Source organism: Ictidomys tridecemlineatus, chromosome 1 (assembly GCF_052094955.1).
Source record: "Ictidomys tridecemlineatus isolate mIctTri1 chromosome 1, mIctTri1.hap1, whole genome shotgun sequence".
Classification (NCBI taxonomy): Eukaryota; Metazoa; Chordata; class Mammalia; order Rodentia; family Sciuridae; genus Ictidomys; species Ictidomys tridecemlineatus.
Genome location: NC_135477.1, coordinates 215,383,690 through 215,403,917, shown reverse-complemented (window position 1 = coordinate 215,403,917; position 20,228 = coordinate 215,383,690). Strand labels below are relative to the sequence as shown.

General features: G+C 33.5%; 1 protein-coding gene across 7 annotated transcripts in view; it reads left to right on the top strand.

Moving 5' to 3' along the window:
* Kif2a (kinesin family member 2A) overlaps positions 1-18,336 on the top strand; it is a 60,113-nt gene extending 41,777 nt beyond the window's left edge. For 4 of the 7 annotated variants that reach the window (XM_078016018.1, XM_078016015.1, XM_078016008.1 and 1 more), the window contains exons 12-21: positions 93-184; positions 2,694-2,836; positions 3,349-3,553; positions 4,537-4,647; positions 5,176-5,243; positions 8,273-8,386; positions 9,259-9,409; positions 12,960-13,061; positions 16,323-16,458; positions 17,425-18,336. In XM_078016018.1, the coding sequence (XP_077872144.1) occupies positions 93-184; positions 2,694-2,836; positions 3,349-3,553; positions 4,537-4,647; positions 5,176-5,243; positions 8,273-8,386; positions 9,259-9,409; positions 12,960-13,061; positions 16,323-16,458; positions 17,425-17,510 (1,208 nt within the window). In that variant the 3' untranslated portion in view covers positions 17,511-18,336. The remainder of the gene's footprint in view (positions 1-92; positions 185-2,693; positions 2,837-3,348; positions 3,554-4,536; positions 4,648-5,175; positions 5,244-8,272; positions 8,387-9,258; positions 9,410-12,959; positions 13,062-16,322; positions 16,459-17,424) is intronic. The other 3 variants (XM_078016026.1, XM_078016022.1, XM_078016020.1) reach the window with 1 other exon arrangement.
* The last annotated feature ends 1,892 nt before the right edge of the window (positions 18,337-20,228 follow it).

Below are 20,228 nucleotides of genomic sequence, written 5' to 3'. Positions count from 1 at the left end.
TATCTGACTCCTTTACAGATAGAACATTTAAATTGCATTTTAAAAATATTTGCCACTTCTTAACAATTTTCTGTACATGAAATTCTTCACAGCTCGAGATGTCTTTTTAATGCTAAAGAAGCCAAACTATAAGAAACTAGAACTTCAAGTATATGCAACCTTTTTTGAAATTTATAGTGGAAAGGTATGTTGGAACTCTTTTTAAAATTTTTATGATTTTTGTTCAAAACACTGGAAAAACTGGGGATAATAGGAGCATATCTCAACATTGTAAAAGCTATCTATGCTAAGGCCCAGACCAACATCATTCTAAATGGAGGAAAATTGAAAGCATTCCCTCTAAAAACTAGAACATGACAAGGATGCCCTCTTTTATCACTTCTACTTAACATAGTTCTTGAAACTCTTGTCAGAGGAATTAGACAAATGGTAGAAATTAAAGGGAATATGGATAGGAAAAGAAGAACTCAAAACTAGCATTGTTTGCTGACAACATGATTCTATACATGGAAGACCCAAAAAATTACACCAGAAAATTTCTAGAACTAATAAATGAATTCAGCAAAAAGTAGCAGGATATAAAATCAACACCCATAAATCAAAGGCATTTCTTTCGGTACATCAGTGATGAATCCTCTGAAAGAGAAATTAGGAAAACTACCCCATTTACAATAGCCTCAAAAAAATAAAATACTTGGGAATCAACGAAAGAGGTGAAAGACCTCTACAATGAAAACTACAGATTGCTAAAGAAACTACAGACCTTAGAAGATGGAAAGATCTCCCTTGTTTTTGGATAGGCAGAATTAATATTGTAAAAATGACCATCCTACCAAAAGCACTATACAGTTTTAATGTAATTCCAAATCAAAATCCCAACGACACAGTGCCATTTCTCATAGAAATAGAAAAGGCAATCATGAAGTTCATCTGGAAAAATAAGAGACCCAGAATATCCAAAGCAGCCCTTAAAAGAAGAGTGAAGCAGGTGGCATCATTATACCAGACCTTAAAGTATACTACAGAGCATTAGTAACAAAAATAGCATAGTATTGGCACAAAAGTAGTCTTGTTAGACCAGTGGAACAGAATAGAGGACACAGAGACAAACTCACATAAATACAGTTATGTCATACTAGACAAAAGCTCCAAAAACATACATTGGAGAAAAGATAGCTTCTTCAACAAATGGTGCTGGGAAAATTAGAAATCCACATGCAGCAAAATGAAATTAAGCCCCTGTCTCACTATCCACAAAACTCAAAAGTGAATCAAAGATCTGGGAATTAAACCAGAGTCCCTGCACCATATAGAACAAAAAAGTGGGCCCAAACAATCAGTGAGGTGAATAGAGAGCCCATAGAATGGGAAAACATCTTTACTACACACACATTAGATAGAGCACTAATTTCCAGGATTTACAAAGAATTTGAAAACCTAATTGTCCAAAAAATAAATAATCCTATCAATAAATGGGCCAAGGAACTGAACAGACACTTCTCAGAAGATGATATACAGTCAGTCAACAAATATATGAAGAAATGTTCATCTCTAGTAGTTAGAGAAATACAAATCAAAACTACTCTAGATTTCATCTCACTCCAGTCAGAATGGCAACTATCAAGAATACAAACAACAATAAGTGTTGATGAGGAAGTGGGAAAAAAGGCACACTCATATGTTGCTGGTGTTACTGCAAATTGGTGCATCGAATGTGGAAAACGGTATGGAGATTCCTTGAAAAACTTATTGGAATGTAATCACCATTTGACCCAGCTATCACTCCTGGTTTATACCCAAAGGACTTAAAAACAGCATACTATAGGGACACAGCCACATCAATGTTTATAACAGCACAATTCACAATAGCTAAATAGTGGAACCAACCTAGATGCCCTTCAGTAGATGAATGGATAAAGAAAATGTTGTGTGTGTGTGTGTGTGTGTGTGTGTGTGTGTTTGTGTGTGTGTGTGTGTGTGTATACCCACACACACATTGTGGAATATTACTCAGAATTAAAAGAGAAAAAAATCACGGCATTTACAGATAAATGGATGGAGTTGGAGAATATCATGCTAAGTGAAGTAAGCCAATCCCGAAAAAACAAATGTCGAATGTTTTCTCTGATATGTGGATGTGGATCCATAATAGGGATGGTGGGGAGCATGAGAGGAATGGAGGAACTTTAGATAGGGCAAAGGGGAGAGGAAGGGGAAGGGAGGGGCCATGGGCGTAGGAAAGGTGATGGAACAAGAAGGACATCATAACGCTAAGTACATGTATGAAGACACGAATGGTGTGACTATTTGTGAATAATCATAGACATGATAAATGGTGCTCTTTATGTATACCATGAATTGAAATGCATTCTGCTGTCATGTATAATAAATTAGAATAAATTCAAAAAACGTTTTAAAATTGAAATAACATTTTCAATTCAGTGTCACTGAGCACATTCATGTTGCTTTAGAGCTATTGTCACAAACTTTTTATATAGATTTTGAATGTTAGACTTTGTCTTGAGGTTTTTAAAATGTCATTGAATCCCTTAATATGTTGAGCTTTATTATTCTAATATAATTATTACTTTTCCTCTCTAAAATAATTTTTAGGCTCTGAATGACCCATTGTTATAGAACTGCTTCTGTTTATTTTAAAGGTAGTTTTCTAAAATGGATGTGATTTTTCATAGGTATTTGACTTGCTAAATAGGAAAACAAAATTAAGAGTTCTAGAAGATGGAAAACAGCAAGTTCAAGTGGTGGGCCTACAGGAACGGGAGGTTAAATGTGTTGAAGATGTACTGAAACTCATTGATATAGGCAACAGTTGCAGGTAAATATATTAATTAAGAAAGGGAAACTTCAATTTTAGGTAATTGTTACACAAACACAAACTAAGGAGTTCTCCATTGCACCTTGGGAATAAAATTTCTTGTTCTTTGACATCTATTATATTGATATCATACTACAGTTAGGAAAAGCTAGGTAAAGTTGTAACAATCTGGTATCTCTTCTGTATTTAAATTGTAAAAACTGGCTAAATAGATTTTTGTTGTTGCTTTTTTAAAATGAAGATGTCGTATTCTGCTGCCTTTCCACATGAGTATATCAATATGTAAATCAATGGAAGTGTAACTGATGTGATTCTGCAAGCTGTATACGGGGTAAAATGGGAGTTCATAACCCACTTGAATCAAAATGTGAAATATGATATATCAAGAACTATGTAATATTTTGAACAACCAACAATAAAAAGAAAATAAATAAAAAAAATAAAATGAAGATGTCATGTTAATATGTAAATTAAAATTTTAATGTATCAACATGTCCTTAATCACATTATAGAACATCTGGTCAAACATCTGCAAATGCACATTCATCTCGGAGCCATGCAGTGTTTCAGATTATACTTCGAAGAAAAGGAAAACTACATGGCAAGTTTTCTCTCATCGATTTGGCTGGAAATGAAAGAGGAGCTGATACTTCCAGTGCAGACAGGCAAACTAGGCTTGAAGGTGCTGAAATTAATAAAAGCCTTTTAGCACTCAAGGTAAATTAAATATATTTAATTATGAAATGTCTATTATCTGTTATTATTACTATTATTGTTGTAGTTGTAGATGGACAGCAAGCAAGCCTTTATTTTGCTTGTTTATTTTCATGTGATGCTGAGGATAGAACCCCAGGCCTCACACATGCTAGGCAAGTTGTCTGCCACTGAGCTACAGCCCCCAGCCCTACTTTTTAATTTTGTTTACTCAGTTGCCAAATAATAGTACTTACTTTTTCCAATAAAAACACATTTTCAAACTGGTGGGATAAAATGGTATATGGGTTGGCACACCAATTCAATTCTGAGGCTGCCCAGATAGATTCTAAAAAGCCTTCTTTATCAGATATATTTTCTTGGGTAGGGTAAGGAACCATACAATTGAACTAAGAAAAAACTTTCTCAGAAAAAAAAAAAAGTGGAATGGTTTTCAGAAAGTCTGGCCAGGTATATATTATCTTTTCCTTCATTAGAAAAGCAAAGGTTAGAAAGATTTATAGTAAAATATTCTGTAGTTTTTTCTTATGTAATGCCACTTTGAAATTTTAACATTTTACAGTTATCCTGTTGCCTGCCACATTTAAACATTAGCCATTGTTTCCAGAAGTATTTTTTGAAAGGATAATAAAGTAGATTTTGTGAGTTTTTAAAAAAAATTTAGTTATCAATAGACCTTTACTTATTTATATGTGGTACTGAGAATTGAACCCAGTGCTTCATATATGCTAGGCAAGTGCTCTACCACTGAGCTACACCCCCAGAGTTTGTGAGTTCTTTTTTTTTTTGTTTGTTTGCTTGTTTTTGATCTTTTTCTTGAATTAGCGTTCATGGGAACACTTTTACAATGCTGTGACACTGTTAGAATTTTCAGAGCTCATCAGACCTTAAATGTTAGACTCATCATAAAAGACCTTAAAATATGTTACTTAATCACTCTTTTTTAAGAAAGTCTAATCTGTGAGTCTTGCTTTCTTAAATTTCAGGAGTGCATCAGAGCCTTAGGTAGAAACAAACCTCATACTCCTTTCCGAGCAAGTAAACTCACTCAGGTGTTAAGAGATTCATTCATAGGTGAAAACTCTCGTACCTGCATGGTAAGTTTATTTTTGTTATATTTCATTTTAATCCTAAAAGAATAACTATACAATATCTATGGAAAATTTTAATGTACATTAGTTACAATCATTTGAATCCTAGATACAGTTGATATTTAAGATGTGTCCCTGCCAGTCTGATAGAAAGCATTATGTTATTTCCAACATCTGAATTATCTCAATATATATCATGAATGTATAATTTGTTATTAGGTTTTGGTTATCCTGTGTGACAGCACCAGGGTTTATCCTCTGGCAAGATGCTGTTAGAAGAAGTAGGAGGGAGTAGTTACTTGGTATTGTTCCCTGTGTTTGCCTTCATTTTCTGCTGGAGTTTGATCATTTCATGGTGTTTCAGAGAGCTGCTTATATTTTAATTGTATCATTATATGATTATGGGTATAAGATAGCAAGTAAAATTTTTAAATACCCACTTAAGATTAGACCTAAATGAGCTATTTTTTAGTATTATTGTCTGGATTATTTATGACATTTTATCTTCGCCTTTCCTCCCCCCACCCCCTGTAGATTGCCACGATATCTCCAGGAATGGCATCCTGTGAAAATACTCTTAATACATTAAGATATGCAAATAGGTATGAGATGGTTCTCTATTACGAAATTTGATCTAATTCTAAAATAGGCCAGTATATAATATCTTGTTGTAGGGCAGATTATAGTACATTGTTCCTAAAAATATTTTATAGATTTATTCTTTCATTATATTTTTTTGGTACTGAGGATTTATTTAAGCCAGGGGTACTTTACCACTGAATTATATCCCCATCCCTTTTTGTTTTTTAAGACAGGGTCTCCCTGAGTTGCATAAGGCCTCACTAAGTTGCCAAAATTGGCTTTGAATTTGTGATCCTCCTGCCTCAGTCCCCCAAGTTGCTAGCATGACAGATGTGTGCTACTTTGCCTGACCACATTTATTATTTAAGGTGATAATATTTAGAATCAAATTTTCAATTTGTAAAAACGAGTTGACAAAATGTATCATAGGCTGTTAAAGCAGTTTATTCCTTGGAGTCATGAAAAGCCCTTGGACTTGAATGGGCATATTTATTCTATACCTCCCCTCTGCAACTCTTGTTTTGAATGAGTGATTACATAGTTTTAAATTTGTTAGCACCTATTACATTTATGATTTTAATGTAGAGATAAAATTCCTCTTTATGAACTATTTCTAATGTGAAGATTGTCTTAATTTTGCTTGACAAAAATATTTTGTCAAGTGTGTTGTATAGTTAGAGAAGCAGCTGTTATCTTTAGTAAAAGTGACCTTTCTGTACTACAACATGTTTGTGTGTTTCTATTTCAAAGTTATATATTTTGTAATATTTTACTTTACTTAAATTATGCAAATTCTGCCTCTTGAGACTGAAAAATAAATGAAAGCTACAGGGCCAGTGTATATTTCTTTTAATTGTTTTGCTATAAGCTAAAAATTATTCCTGATATTAAATGTTATATATAAGGAATATAAAGTTTGAGTGACAAGTGATAGTCTTTCTGGTGTTCTGTATGAATTATATCTTGTTATTCATGTCAGTAATGTGTCCAACTTTAAACAACTGGGTCATTATCGATGGAAGAACAAAATGCATTATAGGCTGTTAAAGCAGTTTATTTCTTGGAGTCATGAAATGGCCTTGGACATGAATGGGGATATTTATTCTATATCTCCCCTCTGCTACTCTTGTTTTGAATGAGTGATTACATAGTTTTAAATTTGTTAGCACCTATTACATTTATGATTTTAATGTAGAGATAAAATTCCTCTTTATGACCTGTTTCTAATGTGAAGATTGTCTTAGTTTTGCTTGACAAAAGTATTTTGTTTCTTTGTTTTGGAGATGGGATCTTCCTATGTTACCCTTAACTGGGCTCAAACTCAAGATTCTCCATTGTGCCCCAGCATTATTTTTCTCTTTCTCCTTCTCTCTAGTTTTTATTTTTTTGGTAATAGAGATTAAACCCAGGGGATGCTTTACCACTGAGCTATGTTCCCACCCAGCTTCCTTCCCGCTTTTTTTTTTTGATGGAGCCTAAGTTGACAAGGCTGGTCTCAAATTGTAGTCCTCCTGCTACAGTCTTCCCAGTCACTGGGATTATAGGCATACATAAATGCCTGGCTTGTTCTCTTTTAAAAATAGTTTTAAGCTGTGTGCAATGGCATAGATTTATAATCCCCAGTGAGGCAGCTGAGGCAAGAGGATTGCAATTATAAGGTCAACCTCAGCAATTTAGTGAGACCCTGCATCAAAAATAACAAATAAAAAGGGCTGGGTTTAATTCCCAGTACTGATAAATAAATTAAAAACAAATATATACATACATCCAAAGTTTTACAGCCTGTGAATATATCTTTAAGCAGCATAGGATCTATGTTTGGATCATGTACTTTGTTCTTTTACATTTTGTTTCAGCTGAAGAAATTTCAATTGGAAAGTATAAACCTATTAATCTTTTGTAAAAAGGTATTAAAATCTAATAGCTATGTTAAAAATGTAATAGAACTTTATTTCAAAATTTAATTCCTTTTATAGTTTGAATTTACTCCTAGCTGAAAACTTATTGTGCAACTAAGTGATTTTTTTTGTAATTAATTTTTTAGCATGTAGGATTTTTATCATTAATTTAAAATGCTGCTTATTGAAAATTGTTCATGGACAGATGGGGAACAGCTTAGTGTGATAGATTCTTGCCATGATAATAGAATTAAAACAAAAAAATCTTCATGTCTTAAAACTTTAGACTGAAAAGGATTCCCCCTAATATGAAAATGATAAACATGTTCAATAACCCTTATCTGAAATGTTTTGAGATCAGTAGTGTATTAGATTTTCGATTTCTTCAAATTTTGGAATATTTAGACACACATAAGGAGATATCTTAGGGTGGGATCCAAACATTAACAAAAACAACTTAAATTTCATAAGTATAGGCAGTTCTCAGAGTTCTTTATCTAAATCACCAACCACAAAAAAGTTGAATGACTGTTTTATCAATCATATGAATAATGTTTCATAGCTAATACCATTCTAGATGTATAATCAGAAGTTAATTTGTGAAAATGAGTGACTTAAAGAACTAGGGCTTAATTTTAATTCTTGTGTCCTGTTTGAAAAAGTCCACAAAAGCACTAGGAAGTCATTAATACTAATAAATATTCATGCAATTGACAACATATAAGAAAGAGTGGTCTTGTAGTTTAAATAGATGGTATTTCAGGATTTAGGTAGTGTCCTGGAGCTGGGAATGTAGCTCAGAGATAAAAGAGTATTTGCCTGGCATGCAAAAGGCCCTGGGTTCAATCCCCAGTACCTTCCTCACTCCCATCCCATCCCCCCCAAATTTGGTACTTTGTGGTTAAATTTCAAGTATTAGTAGAAAAGTAAAAGAAGGATTTTAGTTAGGTCTTTTGAGTAAGGGATCAGTGGGATTAAGAAGTTAAAACCTCTTAAAACTGATTATTTGTCAAATAAAAGTCTAAATACATTGTTACAGCAGTGTTGATAACCTTTTCTAAACAAACTGAATTCAAATGAAAACTTGAAATGTGCATTGCTGTTTTTACAAAAACATTTTCTTTTAATTTGTTGCTGTTTTGGTGCTACAGAGTAAAGGAGTTTGGAATTAGTCCATCAGACATTCCCTTCTCACAGGGTAGTGGCAGTCGCCCTGATCTCTCTCCTTCTTATGAGTATGACGACTTTTCTCCTTCGATTACCAGGTCTACTTCATTCTATACATAAGATGTTTATTTTAATAGTTTTTAAAATTTTTTTTCTATATATAAACATTTCATTTACTTCTTTTGTCCTGAGCCATATTATTTTTCATTTTCATTTCATTTGGCAGGTGCTGGTTGTACTGCATGATCTGCATTTTTATTTTATTAATTTATTTGCTTTGAAATTTTGGTTTAGAATTCAAGCTTCCTATTTCCCCTCATTTTTAAAAGGATGATGTCACTTTTGCATACTTACCATTAAAAGATAGATTTGTCTTGCTTGCAGTGAAGAGTTTACCTGTATTGTGTATGACCTTATAAATTTCCTTGTCTGCAAGGAAATGACAAGGTTCCTATTAGAAAGTATACCCTTTCTCAGATGTGAGGAGCAAACATTTTTTAAAATGATACAAATCCTATAATCTTTATACCTTGGAAATAAAATTATTTCATATTTAGCTATTTTAATTCAAGCATTTCCACTATCAGAAATCTGCAAAGTGTATCAAATTCTCTGATATCAGCAATGACCTATTTATAAAACTTAATGCTTTTGTAAAGATTTTTCTGCTCATATAATGTAATTGCAACAGTGTGTTTCTTTGAAATACTGAATCTGCATACTTTGAATTTCCACTTTTGTGCACATTTATTCTTGAAGTAATTGTAAAGTTGCTTATGTGAACTACTAGAATTAAACAACCAAACATCCTCTTAAGAGTTTCCAAAGAGTTCAGATAAATTTGAGCTATAAAGGTGACATCATCAGTCTTAATGTGTTATTTGAATTGCCTTTAATTGAATAGGTTGGTATTTTCTTGCTCCTATGCATGAGTCTTTGTTAATTTTAGATACCTCTTCTCTATCTATAGGGTGAAAGAACTGACTGTTGATCCAACTGCGGCTGGTGATGTCCGTCCAATAATGCACCATCCACCAAACCAAATTGATGACTTAGAGACACAGTGGGGTGTGGGAAGTTCCCCTCAGAGAGATGATCTAAAACTTCTTTGTGAACAAAATGTGAGTGAGATAATATAGTTGTAATTGATGCAATTTTAGTTCATTTCATTAATAGCTCAATTTTATCTACGTCGGGGGTCAGCAAACTATACTCTGTTTTTACAAGTAATGTTTTATTAGAACATAGTAATGCTTACTCATTTATGGATTGCCTGGCTGCTTTCTTACATAAAGTACCAAAGACTGTATTGCTCACAAATCTAAAACATCTACTATCTGGTTTGCGAAACCTCTGATCTAATCTATTACCCCTCACCCCCATATTTTATACCAGTGTTAAAATTTTAGTAATATAGGGTAGAAACAAATTTAAGAATTATACATTCACTAAGTACCTCATTATAAAGCTTAAAAACAAAATAAAGAAACTGTGGACAAAGGCATGACCTTCATTAAAAATCAAACATGGCAAAATGCCATCATCCATTAAACCAGGCTGCTTTTCTATATGTTTGAAATGTTTAATGATATTTCATAATTTAAAATTCTGTTTTTCCAGCTGGGCACAGTGACACATCTTAAACTCCAGCAACTTGAGAGACAGAGGTAGGAGGATTGAAAGTAAAGGCCAGCCTGGGCAACTTAAAAAACCTCTGTCTTGAAATAAAATCCAGAAAGGGTTGGGGATGTAGCTCAGTAGTATTGTGCTTGCCCAGCATGCACAAGACCTTGGGTACCATACCCCTGTACTCTTTTTTTAATGTTCTAATTATTGAAAATAATAAGATGTATGCCCAGTCTATAAGGATAGAAGGGCATAAATAAGCAAGAAAACACAAATAATAACTTGCTTCCACGTAATTGTTTTTAACATATTGAGAGGATTACATTCTGTGTGTGGAATACAAGTGTTATTTATGTAGTTATTTAATTTCATTTTAACATGTATATTTTAAATGGTTTTATGTCACTGTTTTTCCCACTGAAATCCTATTGTGGCATTTTCTCATAATGTTAAAAGGTGGCATTTACTAATTGCTTACTACATGACATGCATTTGCTAAACATTTTGCTTGTTACCTAATTTAATCCTCACAAATCAATGTGGTAGGTGTTGTAATTATCCCTACTTCATAGTTGATTTTCTAAGAGGCGTAACAACTTGACCAAGATTATAAGTGAGGAGGCCAGAGTTGAAACCTACATCTTTCTTTTGACACAGTCCAGTTTATGTCAGTTAAGCGTATTTCCATCAACAGTATTCTTTGAAAAGAACAGAATTAGTGGTTCTGTTGTAATACTTTCTGACAGATGTTAAATCCAAAATATTCTAGAGTAACAAATGGACATAACTGCTTTTGATTACCACATTCCATACTACTTTTTTGTTTTCACATTCCACATCCTTCTGTTACTAAATCAAGGCTGTAAGCAGCTGTCCTCAACCAGAGGTGATTTGGCCGAACCAAGACAAAATACATGAAGATGTTTTTGGTTGTCACAGCTGAGGATATTGTTAGCATCTAGTAGGTAGAAGCTATGATGCTTTTAAACACGTAGTGCATGGGATAGCCACTCTTCACTCTACCCCTCAAAAATGTCAGTAGTTCAAAGGTTGAGAAAACTAGTTTTAAATTAAGAGTTCTAAATTTTGAAACATAAAAACAGCTAAAAATTAGATCCTGGCTTCATTCCCTGTCCTGTCTACATAAGTTTTAAAAGACACTATACATGTTCTTGGAGCCCTCAAATCAGTTCCTTTATTGTAATAGCTATGGTACCTCCCAAAAATTCAGATTTTGAAATGATTTCTGGATACTTATTGGTTTTATGTCATTGAAAAGTTTAAAAAACCATAACCTGAACCATCCTTAAGTCAGGAATTGTCTGTATATGAGTTAATTCATATACAGAAAAGAAAACAGTAGTAAAGAAATATTTGAATATATTTACAAAGATTCTGAAAACCAGAGTTAAGAGGCATTCTTCTCTTCTGTTTGCATTTTATTCTCATATCTAATGAGACTAAGACTTAACAGTTAACAAGGTAGATTAGTGGAATAGCATCTAAGATAAGCCCTAGAGATAAAAATAATATAGGTACACTTATAATTAAGTTCTTTAGTATTCCAAGAGTAGAAGAAAATTGTATAGACAAAAAAGTGTTTGGATCAGGGCTGGGGATATAGCTCAGTTGGTAGAGTGCTTGCCTCTCATGCATAAGGCCCTGGATTCAATCACCAAGAAAAAAATAAGTAAAGGTTTCTTGGGAAAGAAACTTCAGAAAGAAACCTTTCAAATTGATCTAAAACCAACATAATGCATATGTTGTATGTCTGTGTGTATGTATAGTTATTGTTGATGAAGTAAAACTATACCATCAATTTAAATTTCTATAATAACTGCCAGGAATGGTGGTACATGTCTATAGGCCCAGGTACTTAGGAGGGTGAGGCAGGAGGATCACTTGAGTCCAGGAATTTGTGGACAATCTTGAGTAACATAGTGAGATCCCATGTCATCCAAAAAAATGAAAGGAGGAGGAAGAATAACTGGTAAGCAAATCATATAGTATAATTTGAAAATTAATTTTTTTAAGAGTTTAGTACTTTAGAGTATTAATTTGATCAAAGATATTATCTTTACGTAATCCAAAGATGGTGTTTTTAGTCCCCCTCCCGCTTTGCTACAGGGGATTAAAAGCAGGGCCTGTCCATACTAGATAATCTCACTACTACTGAGATTTATCTCCAGCCCTTTTCTTTTTTCTTTTGAAACAGGTTCTCCCTAAAATGCCCAGGCTGACCTCAGTCTAATCATCCTTTTGCCTCAGCATTCTGAGTAGCTGGGATTACAGGCATGTGCCACCATGCCTGGCTCATCTCTTTTAAGAAAAGAAACTTAAGACATGTACAGGTAGTCCTTGACTCAACAATGGGGTTACATCCTGATATTACAAGTTGAAAATGCATTTACCACACCTAACATGGTGAACATATTAATAGAAAAGATCAAAATTCAGATTTTGAAATGATTTCTGGATACTTATTGGTTTTATGTCATTGAAAAGTCTTAAAAACCATAACCTGAACCATCCTTAAGTCAGGAATTGTCTGTATATGAGTTAATTCATATACAGAAAAGAAAACAGTAGTAAAGAAATATTTGAATATATTTACAATTTGCAAAAGATTTATATTTGAAAAGCTGACTGTTCCTAAAGAGTGCTTTTTTGGGGGGTAATTCTGCAGTAAACCCTGGCATCAAGGAAAATTATTACCTATTCATAAAAAAGTTTGGATTGCTTTACTGAGAGTTATGTATATTATTTTGACCCACAGAAAGAAATTGTGACTTTTACTTTTATGTATATTTGAGTAGTCATCTCCGTTCAATCTTCCTCAAATTCTAAATGTTATTGTAAAGTGTCATTAAAAAGCTACTTTTAGGGGTTGGGCAGTAGGGTGAGTGCATAGCATGTAAGGTCCTAGGTTGAGAACTTGGCATCAAAAAAAAAAAAAAAGAAGAAGAAAAACACAAAAAAAGACTACTTTTCTAGCATTTAAAAATAGAACATTTATGTCATAATTTTTAAACTTTGTATTTTAAGGAAGAAGAGGTTTCTCCACAATTGTTTACTTTCCATGAAGCTGTCTCACAAATGGTAGAAATGGAAGAACAGGTTGTAGAAGATCACAGGGCAGTGTTCCAGGTAAAGAGAGAATCTTTCTTTCATCAAAGTATTTTGAGATATATTAACCAAAAACTTTCATCATTCTTGGAATAACATTCCTTAAGAAAGAATACTTGTTTATATGTATATTTGTAGGGCATATGACATGACAATTTTTTCCCCATAGTAGTTTTTTAATACAACAAACAGTGATTCTAAACATCCATCTGAGGGCTGGGGATATAGTTCAATTGGTAGAATGCTTGCCCTGCATGCACAAGGATCTGGATTCAATCCCTAACACCACACACCCACACATCCACACACACATTCATTGCACAATGGTGAAAAGATCTATTTTTTTTTAAAGCACCTTCTTGCCTTTTCTTTTTGTTAATTGTCCATTTTGGGGAGAAGAGTTCAACTTCTGACTACTAATATTCCTTTCTTTGTTAGGCCAGTTTATTTGGCAGCATAAGAAAAACCCTTTAAAGGTTAGGGAAGCTGGACACAGTGGCATGTGCTTGTAGTCCCAGATATTTGGCAAGCTGGGGAGGAAAATTTTATTTTTAAGGCAACATAGTGAGACCCTACCTTAAAAAAATTAAAAAATAATTAGCAGAAAAGAAAAGTTTGTACTTTTAGGAGATGGAAGTAATGCTTAGAGTACTTAAAGTACTTTAACTGTATAACTCTCCTAGTTATTGTGGAGAGTGTGTGTTGTTTTTTTTGGGGCGGGTGGGGGTTGGTGGTACTGGGGAATTTATTTATTACTTATTTTGAAACAGGTTCTTGCCTAGTTGCTGAGGTTGATGTTGAATTTGCAAATATCCTGTTCCGAGTCACTGGGATTACAGACATTTGCCACCACATCCCGCTTGTTTTTGTACTTTTGAGATGGGGTCTTGCCACGTTGCTCAGGCTATCTTTGAACTCCTGGGGTCAAGCTATCATCTTGCCCTCACCTCCTGAGTTAACTGTGGGACTACAAATGTGCATCAGTGCTTGCCTAGCATGCATGAGGCATGGGTTTGATTCTTAGCACCACATAAAAATAAGGTGATCACTTAAAAAAAAAAAAAATGTGCATCACCAAACCTGGTTTCCGATTTTTAACAGGAAAATATCCTGGGTGATAGTATTTATGAGGAAGTGAAGATATCATTTAGACATCCTTATGAAGTTTACTATTGACTTGTTTTTTTTACTCTCCCTCCACTTCTTTTTTTTAAAACATTTATTTTTTTAGTTGTAGGTGGACACAATACCTTTATTTTATTTTTATGTAGTGCTGAGGATAGAACCCAGTGCCTCACATGTACTAATAAGCAAGCGCTCTTCTTCTGAGCCACAACCCCAGCCCCCTCCCACTTATTATAGTACTTTATTTCCCGAGAAAAAAGTGAACAATAACTCATTCTTCTTATTGATCTGTTGCTTTTCATATATTGAGGAAATCTATAAAATTCCTTAGTTCCAGGTCATTCAGGCACCTGGATGAGGGCTCAAAAATGAAAGAGTTGATTTCAAGTTAGGATGCAAATTCATTAAAACTGTTAGGGTTCTAGTGAAGCTCTTATTACAAGAATCTCTTACTACCCAGGCACGGTCGTGCATACCTATAATCTTAGCTGTTTGGGAGGCTGAGGCCTGAGGAATACAAGTTCAAAGAAAGCTTTAGCAATTTAGCAAGGCCCTAAGCAACTTAGCAAGACCCTGTCTCAAAATATGAAATAAAAAGGGCTGGGGATGTGGCTCAGTGGTTGAGTACCTCTAGATTGACTCCCTGGTACCAAACAAAACAAAAAAAAGAAAAAAAGTCTGCTTATAGGCATAGAGGTTTGGATTAAGTCGAGAATAAGACACTAGTAATTTAAGAAAATTGTTGTTTCTCCCCTTTTGGAACAAGATCATATTAAGACCACCTTTTCTCTGCCATTTTTGTAGATGAAGTCTCACATTTGTTATCAACACTTAGAGTTCTGGCTTTCCAGTTTTATTTTCACTTCCATATATTAGTGCTTACATACTGTCAACTGTCCTTTCTGAAAATAGGGTTTTGTTAAATAAAAATTAAGTGTATCAATGAAGGAAAAGAAAAACAAATAATTTGTATTTTTAAATGATACTTTTTTAAAATTAATACCTATATGAAAGGTATCTATAGAAATTTTTAAATTCTGATGAAGTAGTCTAATTGTAATTAGCCATTAAAGTGAATTGATAACTTGCAAAATTGAGACTTGTACACATTCTTAAAAATTAGTACCTTTTATAAGAGCATATACATAGTAGTTGGGTTCATTTTGACAAAATCATATGTGCATAGAATTTGATTTCAATCCCTGTTCCATTTTCTCTCCCCCTCCCTTCCCATTCTCCTTCTGCTACACTACTGATCTTCCTTTTGCTCATTTATTTATTTTTGGTTGGTATGGAAAGCACCTATTTTTATACCCCAAACTCCAATATAGTACCATCTGACCATCTGTATGACTTCTGACATTCTAGAAAATAAAAACTCATGGGTTTCATACACAAAGATTATCAAGTTCCTAGAAGCATTTATTAATAGTAAGTAGCTACCATTGAGGGCTTTTTTGACTTTTCTAAATTGGCTATGCACTGGTTCCTCATGGTTTTGAATAAGAGTTATTTTGAAATTTTTTTGAACAATGATTTTGAAGAACCAGTGTTTAGTATTTAGGGTTATGTTTTGGCCCAACCTCAGAGTTCATTTTAAAACCACCAGTATTCAACCATAGGGGCTCCACCTTGATGGCTTTAATCCTCACCACCATAGTTTAGATGTGTTCACCCTCTTAATTCACAATGGAGTTTAAATTCCAAAATGTTTCAGAGGGGACAAACCATATTCAAACCATAACAGGTTCCAACTGGATAAATTAATTCCAGATGACTTAAGTTATAGGCCTTCCAAAGCCCTCATCAAATTGTTCAGTGGCCTTATTATGCCAATTCTTCCCTTGTTTCAGGAACAGCTGTTAAGTTTTTAAAATTTACTTTGACCACTGATGTTAATGTGTTTGATGAATTCTTTCTCCAAAAATCCACTCTAGGTAGAATAAAAAAGTCAAGAAATGAAGTAATGTTATTTGGCCAATCATGTATGTGTTTGTGTTTGAACTTAAGAAAATATTTCTTAATTTTACTGTGAGTAGAGATGTTTTATCTATTAGTTTTACAAGATACCATCTTAAATATGTTTGTAATTAACAGAATTTGTAAATTGATATCTGTTTTATAAAAAGGCTTAAAATTATAATTTTTTCTTTTTAGGAATCTATTCGATGGTTAGAAGATGAAAAGGCTCTCCTAGAGATGACTGAAGAAGTAGACTATGATGTAGATTCATATGCTACACAACTTGAAGCGATACTTGAGCAAAAAATAGACATTTTAACTGAGCTGCGGGGTAATTCTTTTTTTTCATTTTATTGTTTGGTATGAAATCTTTTTGGTATTGGGGTGTACATATTACCAGTTGTAGGATTTCCTATTGCAATATGACAATATTGAAGTGTGAATTATGAGTACCGTTTTATACCTTCTTTCCAGAGGTATAAAGATGAACTAACTAGTCTGTTTTTTCCTAAATAAAACATGAAGTGTCGTGTCATTTCAAGTTCTTCCTAGTCATTTTTTTAGTCCATTGAAAATTAAAGGCATCTTATGATTAATTTGCAAGTTAGATACTTAGTTAGTAGGCCAGTGCTTGTCAGAATTATTATTCTTATATTAGATCTGTTCAAGGTCATCATTGAATAATGTCTATCTTCATCTTTCTGTGCCAAAAATAAACAAAGGTAAAGTTATTGAGATGACTACCCTTTTCACCTTACTTATGAAGGGAAGTATGTGGCTCATCTATATGCCATATCTTTTTGACTTTTTAAAATAGCTTATCTATTATATTACTTCAAATATGTACTTGTGATTGTGCTAATCTGGCTCTTGCTTAATGCAGGATAGAATGTTTGCTGTGTGTATGTAGAGTTTTTAGCAGCAAATAGGGTGCTTAATTTTTAAAAGTGGGCCCTTCAAGAAGTTGGTTATTATAGAAAAAGGCTCATTTCCAGGAATTTGTGATGAAACATAGTAGAGGGCTGGGGTTGTAACTCAGTGGTAGAGTACTTGCCTAGCACATGTGAGGCACTGGGTTCAATTCTCAGCACCACATATAAGTAAATCAGTTAATAAATTAGGTCCATCATCAACAACAACAACAAAAAAAAGTTGAGCATTATATTTAGTTCTGAAGGAACAGAAGGGAAAATAGTGATTTAATGTTATGAAATGAGCGCTAATCTTGATAGGATTCATATAGTTGTATACTGTTTTTGCATGCAATACTTATTCCTTTGTTCTTTCTTTTTCCAAGATAAAGTGAAATCTTTCCGAGCAGCTCTACAAGAAGAAGAACAAGCCAGCAAGCAAATTAACCCCAAGAGACCCCGTGCCCTTTAAATTGGTATTCGCTGCTGAAGGATCCCTAGAACCCTCACTACTTACTGTAACATAAAATGGTTCAGCTGTAAGGGCCATTCGAAAGTTTGAAATTTTAAGTGTCTGTGGAAAATGTCTTGTCCTTCACCCGAATGACATTTCAATTTTGTGAAACACTCAAAAGTCTACAAAATGCTTCTAGTCCAGGAGGTACAACGAAGAGTTGGAATTAGTGAAGCATTTTGTTTCATTTACCCAAATAGCAATTTACTTTTGGAGATCCTTGCCAATTTTATTTTCTATGTGATGAAGTAAGATTGTGGACTTGATCCAGAGGTGAATTGTAGGGAGAAGCCACAGCATTTCCTGTTAACTCAGTTCAATTTTCATAGCGAGATTGAGCAGTTTTAAATCCTTTGCGTGCATGCATACCTCATCAGTGATTGTACATACCTTGCCTACTTTTAGAGAGCTGTGCTCACCTATTCCTGCTCTGTGCCTTGATTAAGGCTATCGACCCTAAATTTCTTAAGCACAGCCATGATAAATTACATTCCTTATTTGTCATTGTAAATTACCTTTATTGTGTGTACATTTCTACTGTGTTTGAGACATTTTTTTGTGTGACTAGTTAATTTTGCAGGATGTGCCATATCATTGAACGGAACTAAAGTCTGTGACAGTGGACATAGCTGCTGGACCATTCCATCCTATATGTAAAGAAATCTGGAATTATGACTTTAAAACCATAACGTGATTTTAATTTTCTTAGCATTTTCTTTGTAAAAAAAACAAACTAAAATATAAACTAGTTGGTGTATAATAAAAAGTAATGAAATTCTGAGAAGAGTTTTATCTTAGGATGATAAATATATATGCAGTGTGTGTGCCAGTGTGGTATTAACAAGAGTAATAGTGCAATTTGATCATTTCCAGTCCCATTTCTTAAGTTGAAGTGTTCATTAGCACCCCAAAATATGCCTTTAAATGTACTGTTAAAGGAAATTGGCTTCTGATGCATGAACAGTTATACGTACATTGAAAGTAGTTCATAATAGTAGTTAGTTTAAGCCAAGTGTAGACAGTAACTCCCTTGAAAAAGAATTAAGCTGAGAGAGTTGACATTGCCTTAAAAGGCAGATCTAACCGAAGTTCCAACCTGTACTTAATATGTGATGTTTCACCATTATTTGGTAGGAATAGTGAAATTCTCACCAACAGCTTGGTGGTAAGGTATGCTACTCTTTAAATGGCAGCAGTTATTTTTGCAGATTGGTACTCTAAGAAAGAAAACTGGCCTTTTTTTCCATGTAAATAATTTGTCAGAAATTTCTCTCTCGGAGTTTTCCCTGTGTTCCCAGGATAGAGTCCAGGAGTAGATGAATAACAAAATCTATGAAGGACATCTTATTGTGATTTACTCTAGGGAACAAGTAGCTCATCCATGAGCCAAAGGGAAGCTATGACAGAGAGTCATGAGCCAGATTCTCTACTTCACTGTCTATAATACTCTGAGGGTAGCTGTGAGAAATTCTAATACCATGGTGAAAAGCTCTGTAAACATGAAATCTAAAACAAATGTAGATTTTTCATAATATGCCTATTAATAAATGAAATCTATGGTATGAGTTTAGAGATAATTTACTTCAATACAATGACCTTTGTTTTGGAAGGAACTCAGGTTTTCTTTCATTTGTTAAGATGTATTCTATTTCTGTTTATTTCAAAGAAGAATGGAGAAGTGGTAACTGTTGACACTGCAGGGACTAAATAAAAAAGGCAGTTTTTGGGACTAATCTACAAAGGGCAATGAAGACATAAGGTTGGCCAGTGTAAGCAAAACAGATTAGCTTTGATATTATTTGCATTGGATGGATACCATTCTTTGGAGGGTCTTTTTAGAGATAATTCTGCTGCCTTATACTATGATAGCTTCATTCTCGGTGGTAGTCAAGGTTTCTCAAAAATTTAGTACCAGCAAAGAACTTGGGAGGTGAGAACTGAAAAACAGAAAAGGGACTAAAACTAAGCAGTTTATAAGGCTAGAGGGAAACAACCTAAGAAAGCTGAATTCAATCTTAGGACAAAAGTGAACTTTGGAAAGTAAATGGTTTGTGAGATTAAAAAAAAAAAAATCTACCCTTAAGTAGATTTTTAATATTCATGTAGTAAAACTGGATTGTATAACTAAGTAACTTCATTTTTTTGTTCTGAATTTAACACTTTTTAGTATTTTCTCAGACTTGAAAGCTGATATATAAATATTATTTTAACTAGTAACATTTACTATATGACTTTGAAGCCAGACTTAAATATCTTCCCTTCTAGGTTTACTCAGTGTACCTTTGCAAATTAATTGGAATCACTCCTATTAAGTTTTAGTTATACAAAAAGCAAAATATCAATGAAGGTATTTTTATTAATTTCTTAATTCATTAAAATATATTTAACACTATATTGATTTGAACTGAGTAGCTAATAAAACTTGTATATGACTCTACTGGAATTCTCAATTTGATAATTTTTACATAGCTTAAAAGTAAATACCAGGTATATGAAAAAAAGTACTAAAACTTTTCATTATATAGATTCATTAATGCCAGGAACCTGTAGTTGTGGGGAAAAAAACTTTTTTTTTTTTAATGGCGTTAACAGCACATATTTTAAAACCTATTTTTGAATTATAAAACTCTATGATTATCTCTCCAAGAAAAATGATATAATTTTATAGTTAATTTC